General features: G+C 37.7%; 1 protein-coding gene across 3 annotated transcripts in view; it reads left to right on the forward strand.

Annotated features, from left to right (window-relative positions):
- The window catches only part of LOC117322527 (endoplasmic reticulum membrane sensor NFE2L1-like), a 31,816-nt gene extending 24,251 nt beyond the window's left edge, over positions 1–7,565 (forward strand). For 2 of the 3 annotated variants that reach the window (XM_033877491.1, XM_033877493.1), the window contains exons 3-9: positions 264–363; positions 737–804; positions 1,095–1,277; positions 4,656–4,890; positions 5,044–5,262; positions 5,652–5,722; positions 6,124–7,014. In XM_033877491.1, the coding sequence (XP_033733382.1) occupies positions 264–363; positions 737–804; positions 1,095–1,277; positions 4,656–4,890; positions 5,044–5,262; positions 5,652–5,722; positions 6,124–7,014 (1,767 nt within the window). Of the gene's footprint in view, positions 1–263; positions 364–736; positions 805–1,094; positions 1,278–4,655; positions 4,891–5,043; positions 5,263–5,651; positions 5,723–6,123 lie in introns of all 3 variants that reach the window. The other variant, XM_033877490.1, reaches the window with a different exon arrangement.
- Positions 7,566–7,875: the final 310 nt, after the last annotated feature.

Consider the following 7,875-nt stretch of genomic DNA (forward strand, 5'->3'; position numbering starts at 1 on the left):
ATATTCATTAACTACTATTACTGGTCCAATCTAGCATAGGGTACAGTGTACATGTATGATGCTCTAGAATTGAGAATGATTATGGAACAGTTCCGTAAACTTTTAACTGACATCTTTCCCATGACTTCTTGTTCGACAATAAGCTTACTAACATTGTTGTACATGTATTAGTAAAAAGTTCAGCAGATCAAAGCAGGGACATTAAAGCGCGTGAATACTTTAGTTTTAATCTTGCTATAATAATCTTCTGTTCTATCATAAAGCAAAAAGAGAGAGAACTGCTACAGTGTAAACAAGAGGAACAGAGGCTACAACAACAAAGGAGATGGCTGACGGAAAATTTTATGCAAGATACAGAAACAGGTATGGTTTGTATGAATAATAGCAGGGATTTAGTTTCGTGATACAGAAACTGGTATGGTTTGTATGAATAATAGTAGGGATTTAGTTTTCGTGATACAGAAACTGGTATGGTTTGAATGAATAATAGCAGGGATTTAGTTTCGTGATACAGAAACTGGTATGGTTTGAATGAATAATAGCAGGGATTTAGTTTTGTGACCAAATCTTTTTGAAGAATTATTTGATCGTAAATGTTATCACAGATGGGTTAGCTGCTAGCAATGATTATTTCATATTCCTTTCAAAAAAAATTTCATCTGACTTTTAAATAGTGCATAATTATTAAGGTAATAAACATTTGCAGGTTTAAGTAAATGTTTCCTTCTTCATTTAGGTGAATGGGTACCTCTAAGAGGGAGGTCAGCGAGTGGACAACCTCCCATTCCAAATAACCAGCTTCAGGTAAGTTAGCTCTAAAACAGAACTGTTTAGACTAAATAACTCTGTGTTAATTAAATAGTGTTTAGACTAAATAACTCTGTGTTATTAGTTATACAATGTTTGAACTAAAAAAACTGTGTAAGTTGTACAATGTTTAGACTAAATAACTCTGTGTTATTTATGCAATGTTTAGACTAAATAACTCTGTGTAAATTAAACAGTGTTTAGACTAAATAACCCTTGTGTTATTAGTTATACAGTGTTTAGAGTAAATAACTGTGTTAGTTATACAATGTGTTGTATATTTACAGAACTTTATGCCATATGATAACAATATGACTGTGATGAGTGAGCCTCCACCATTGGAGGGAGATTATTGCATGCCAGAACAATATCAGCACACATCACAAATGATGACGCCTCCTCAAGCTCCACCCTCTCAGATGATGACAGGCTTCGGACCTGACATGGTCAACTACACAGCCACACAGCAGGTAGGCAGCCATGTTTATGGTGGATGTAAAATACTGTAAAACATCTGAATCTGCTGTACACAACTGTACTAGGTGTTTGTATAACATTTATCAAATAAGTGGCCTGTTCTACAATGTCATACGGCCATGTGATAACATATCACATAACTGGCCTGTTCTACATTGTCATACGGCCGTGTTATAACATATCACATAACTGGCCTGTTCTACATTGTCATACGGCCACGTATAATATTTATCACATAACTGGCCTGTTCTACAATGTCATACGGCCACGTATAACATTTATCAAATAACTGGCCTGTTCTACTATGTCATACGGCCACGTATAACATATCACATAACTGGCCTGTTCTACTATGTCATACGGCCACGTATAACATATCACATAACTGGCCTGTTCTACAATGTCATACGGCCACGTATAACATATCACATAACTGGCCTGTTCTACTATGTCATACGGCCACGTATAACATATCACATAACTGGCCTGTTCTACAATGTCAAACGGCCGTGTTATAACATATCACATAACTGGCCTGTTCTACAATGTCATACGGCCACGTATAACATATCACATAACTGGCCTGTTCTACAATGTCATACGGCCGTGTTATAACATATCACATAACTGGCCTGTTCTACTATGTCATACGGCCACATATAACATATCACATAACTGGCCTGTTCTACAATGTCATACGGCCGTGTTATAACATATCACATAACTGGCCTGTTCTACAATGTCATACGGCCACGTATAACATATCACATAACTGGCCTGTTCTACTATGTCATACGGCCACGTATAACATATCACATAACTGGCCTGTTCTACAATGTCATACGGCCACGTATAACATATCACATAACTGGCCTGTTCTACTATGTCATACGGCCACGTATAACATATCACATAACTGGCCTGTTCTACTATGTCATACGGCCACGTATAACATATCACATAACTGGCCTGTTCTACTATGTCATACGGCCACGTATAACATATCACATAACTGGCCTGTTCTACTATGTCATACGGCCACGTATAACATATCACATAACTGGCCTGTTCTACTATGTCATACGGCCACGTATAACATATCACATAACTGGCCTGTTCTACTATGTCATACGGCCACATATAACATATCACATAACTGGCCTGTTCTACATTGTCATACGGCCACGTATAACATATCACATAACTGGCCTGTTCTACAATGTCATACGGCCACGTATAACATATCACATAACTGGCCTGTTCTACTATGTCATACGGCCACATATAACATATCACATAACTGGCCTGTTCTACAATGTCATACGGCCACATATAACATATCACATAACTGGCCTGTTCTACAATGTCATACGGCCACGTATAACATATCACATAACTGGCCTGTTCTACTATGTCATACGGCCACGTATAACATATCACATAACTGGCCTGTTCTACTATGTCATACGGCCACATATAACATATCACATAACTGGCCTGTTCTACATTGTCATACGGCCACGTATAACATATCACATAACTGGCCTGTTCTACTATGTCATACGGCCACGTATAACATATCACATAACTGGCCTGTTCTACTATGTCATACGGCCACGTATAACATATCACATAACTGGCCTGTTCTACAATGTCATACGGCCACGTATAACATATCACATAACTGGCCTGTTCTACAATGTCATACGGCCACGTATAACATATCACATAACTGGCCTGTTCTACAATGTCATACGGCCACGTATAACATATCACATAACTGGCCTGTTCTACTATGTCATACGGCCACGTATAACATATCACATAACTGGCCTGTTCTACAATGTCATACGGCCACGTATAACATATCACATAACTGGCCTGTTCTACAATGTCATACGGCCACGTATAACATATCACATAACTGGCCTGTTCTACAATGTCATACGGCCACGTATAACATATCACATAACTGGCCTGTTCTACTATGTCATACGGCCACGTATAACATATCACATAACTGGCCTGTTCTACAATGTCATACGGCCACGTATAACATATCACATAACTGGCCTGTTCTACTATGTCATACGGCCACATATAACATATCACATAACTGGCCTGTTCTACTATGTCATACGGCCACATATAACATATCACATAACTGGCCTGTTCTACAATGTCATACGGCCACGTATAACATATCACATAACTGGCCTGTTCTACAATGTCATACGGCCACGTATAACATATCACATAACTGGCCTGTTCTACAATGTCATACGGCCGTGTTATAACATATCACATAACTGGCCTGTTCTACTATGTCATACGGCCACATATAACATATCACATAACTGGCCTGTTCTACTATGTCATACGGCCACATATAACATATCACATAACTGGCCTGTTCTACATTGTCATACGGCCACGTATAACATATCACATAACTGGCCTGTTCTACAATGTCATACGGCCACGTATAACATATCACATAACTGGCCTGTTCTACTATGTCATACGGCCACATATAACATATCACATAACTGGCCTGTTCTACAATGTCATACGGCCACGTATAACATATCACATAACTGGCCTGTTCTACTATGTCATACGGCCACGTATAACATATCACATAACTGGCCTGTTCTACAATGTCATACGGCCACGTATAACATATCACATAACTGGCCTGTTCTACTATGTCATACGGCCACATATAACATATCACATAACTGGCCTGTTCTACAATGTCATACGGCCACGTATAACATATCACATAACTGGCCTGTTCTACATTGTCATACGGCCACGTTATAAATATTGTTAGACTCGTGTAATAACACTATATAGTGATGTCACAATTACTTTATAATATCACAGTGAATTTGTGACATGACAAGATTGTCTCTGCAGAGAAAAACATACTGTCCCAGTCAAAATGTTCACATATCTTAAAGATGTTTTACTTCTTATTTGAAATGCAAGTTATGTGTTAACAGAATCTTACACTTGTGGCTATGTAATAAGGAATTTAATAAACTTGTCAAATAATTTTATATGTGACTTGTCTAAATGCACAAAGCTTATCGACTTGAATTATTGAACTTGTTTGATAAATTCCATATTATTACACAGTCACAAGATCATCAATATATGTATTGTTATCCTTCCTCTTGTTTTTGATTTTCCTGAATACAACAAATTCACTAGTTTCTGGTGCTACTGAACACTGCTGATGGAATAATCATGAAGCTTCTTATGATTATTTGCATATAAGGCCAGAAGCTTCCATAAAAAGAATGGCACTTTTCAGTTAGATTTTTATGATGACATTAATGAAGGTCTACTTTTGTGATTTGCAGAATCGTGAGCAATATACTCCAATGGAAAGCCTGGAGGAGAGATGGCAGGATCTTGTTAACCTGCTGGAACTGCCAGAAAATGATACAAGTACGAGGCCTGCAATGGGGATAGGCTCTGTGAACCAGACTGTTGTGTCCCCCACAGACAACAACAGCTCGGTGTTAATACAGAATGCTACCCTGCCTGTGGCCCCTCAGCTCAACAACTCACTGCCTACACCTTACTCCAACACAAGTAAGTATACTATCGATACTGAATGGACAAAGTTCAGTGTTAGTCCAGACCTAGAAATCACCAACATAAGAAAATAGCTAAATTATAAAAAAGCAAAGACAAGACTAAAAACAAACAATGGCACACAAGTAATTTTTTCTTGAATTTTTACAGCTATCCCGCAGCAGTCAATGAATAACTTCACATCAACGTCTTCTAGTGAGGGATGCCCGACCCCTCTTGACTGGGAGCGAAATGAATTGTTCTACAATAATGGAAATGCTAGTGAAAACCAGACTGACCCTATTGTGGAGATGGAGAGCATACTGCCCGACATAATCCCTGAGGACGGACTGGATGAATATAACCTCACTGAGATGGCTCTCAATGACGGTAAGACTTCACATTTCTACTGGAAAAATATCTACCAAAATATTTAGAGCATGGCAAATAGGAAAAATGTATTTCTTCTGAATGAAATTACAGAAAAACAAATTCAAGCACGAGGGATATGTGATATTATTGTTAAAATTCATATGATTCTGACAATGTGGTTTATCTTTAATTTCTGAGACATATACCAATATATATATGTTTTCCAGTAACATGAGATACAGATTTTTCAGGGTTATATTTTACAGATTTTTAATTTTTTTTCCCTCGGTTACATTTTACATATTTGTTGTTTATTTTTCAGGGTTATATTTTGCAGTTTTTTTGTTTCTTTTTCCCAGTTATATTTTCTCGGTTTTTTGTTTATTTTTCCTGGTTATATTTTGCAGGTTTACGGTCCATGAGGATGCTGGACGATAACAGCAGTGAGTCCGGACTATCACAGGAGAGTTCAGACCATGTAGGTTTAACTTTGGATTTGTTGTTTATAGTTTTTAAGATTTCAGATTAAGGATGTAAAAATAATTTCCAGATTGTCAGATTTCTGTTGAGGAAATTTATGACACAATTCTACCTTTGGAATAGTTTATTTAATTTGGTTAAAGTATAGCTTAATTGGAATTATGTTAACTTATCGGTACTCTATGGAAATAAAGTGTTCATCATCCAGAGAAATGTCTCAAAATGTTATCTTTGAGTATCTCATTTAAAGGTAGCTGGATGATTTCTTTAATTTACTTGTTTGGTTCCAAACTATATTTTCCACGATACTTACTTCAGAAGCAAATTAAGTATGTGTAGTAAACAACCATCTTGATAAATTACAGATGTGTTGTTCACATTTAATGATTGTGTTTCCAGGATCAGTTCAGTGATGCAGCCTTGTCTCCGTTTGACGGTCTGGAGGGTGCTACTGGCGGCCACGACTACAGTGGAGGATCACCAAGCTTCAACAAAGCTAGCAGCTTCGAGAGTAACAATTACAGCAAATTCAACGGTGGCAATGGCTTCAACAATGACGGAGACAATTATAACAGTGGCGGTGATAGTTACAATAGTGGGGGCGACAGTTATAGCTCGGGGGGTAGTTCTAATGGTGATGGTGCCAACAGCTCATCCAACGATACAGACTTCAACTTCGCACCAACCAAAACAAATCATATTGGTCACAATCACTCCTATCCCCTACAGCCTGGACAGTCTCCACGTGAGTACAAGAAATACTGCACCTCTGCAAAGAAAGAACCTCGCCACAAAGGCCCTCAATGTAAGGATGCGAAACGGATACAAGAGTTACAAGTGCCGTTAACAGTGGATGAAATTGTTGACGTTCCCGTTGAAGAGTTCAACGAACTCCTTACGCAATATAAACTCACAGAACCGCAATTACAGTTAATCAGAGACATTCGGAGACGGGGAAAAAACAAGGTAGCTGCTCAGAATTGTCGGAAAAGGAAGTTAGATGTTATTGTCACTCTTGAGGATGACATGTCGTCTCTCAAATCAGCTCGAGATCGTCTGCTGCAGGAACGGCACACCATCGACAAACAGACCCGTGAAATGAAAGACAAGTTCAGTTCCCTGTACAGGGAAATTTTTCAGTCTCTACGCGATGAACATGGTCGTCCATATGATCCTCATTTGTTTTCCCTACAGCAATCAAGTGACGGAAATGTGTTCCTCGTCCCCCGAAACATCACAGCAGATGAACAGCAGGCTAAGAGCAAGAAGAAGAAAAATGAGAAAAAGTGAATGATTTTTCAGAGCTCAAACAGCAGTTTGCCCCACAGGGTCATGTGACTTCTGAGTATATAGTGCTACAACCTAAACTATCGGATTTCAGGGGCATAACACTCAAAACATTTGGTCCCATTAACATTTAATCTTGTGAATCAGCATTTAAAGAGAATCTGGATATAACATGTTGTATGTGGGCTTTAAATGCACTGTGGTAGCCACATATCCTTTCTTTGTAGGAATAGATCATGAAAAATCATCTAGGATTAACTTCAGGAAAACTGATTAACTAAGATTATATTGCAGGGAATGTTACAGTCGACAAAACTGCAGAACTTTCTAAAGTGTACAGGGTATTAAATATCATTCCACCATCAGAATTTTGATAGACTGATCAAAATAAATAATTTCTAACAAATCAGCATAAACATATGTAGATTTGAGAAGGAATAACTTAGAGTGAAATGTGATAGAGGTGCTTTGTTTATGGAATTCAAACCAATTTTTTTGGTGAGGTATTAATTTCAAAGTAAAAAATTAACTTATATATGGAAGGTCAATAATTTTAAAAAAAAATGTAATATTACTTGTTAGTGCTTATTTCTGTAATTCATGATTCAGGAAGTTAGAATGAAATTCCAAGTCAACTGATGATTGCGACAGAAATATTAATGATTTATTTTATTTTTTCTCCCCATGATGAGCATTTTATTCACAGCCTCAGTACAATGTTGCATATTTTTTATCAGGAGCATATTGCTGAATTTGTCAACATTTTGATATAGTGAAGCCAGTCTATGGTTAACTGTATGTGGGGAGAAGTGGTTAGCTACACGAGGGTTATTTCTCGTGATGTTACACATTGTATGTGGGGTT

Source organism: Pecten maximus, chromosome 2 (assembly GCF_902652985.1).
Source record: "Pecten maximus chromosome 2, xPecMax1.1, whole genome shotgun sequence".
In the NCBI taxonomy this organism is placed as follows: domain Eukaryota; kingdom Metazoa; phylum Mollusca; class Bivalvia; order Pectinida; family Pectinidae; genus Pecten; species Pecten maximus.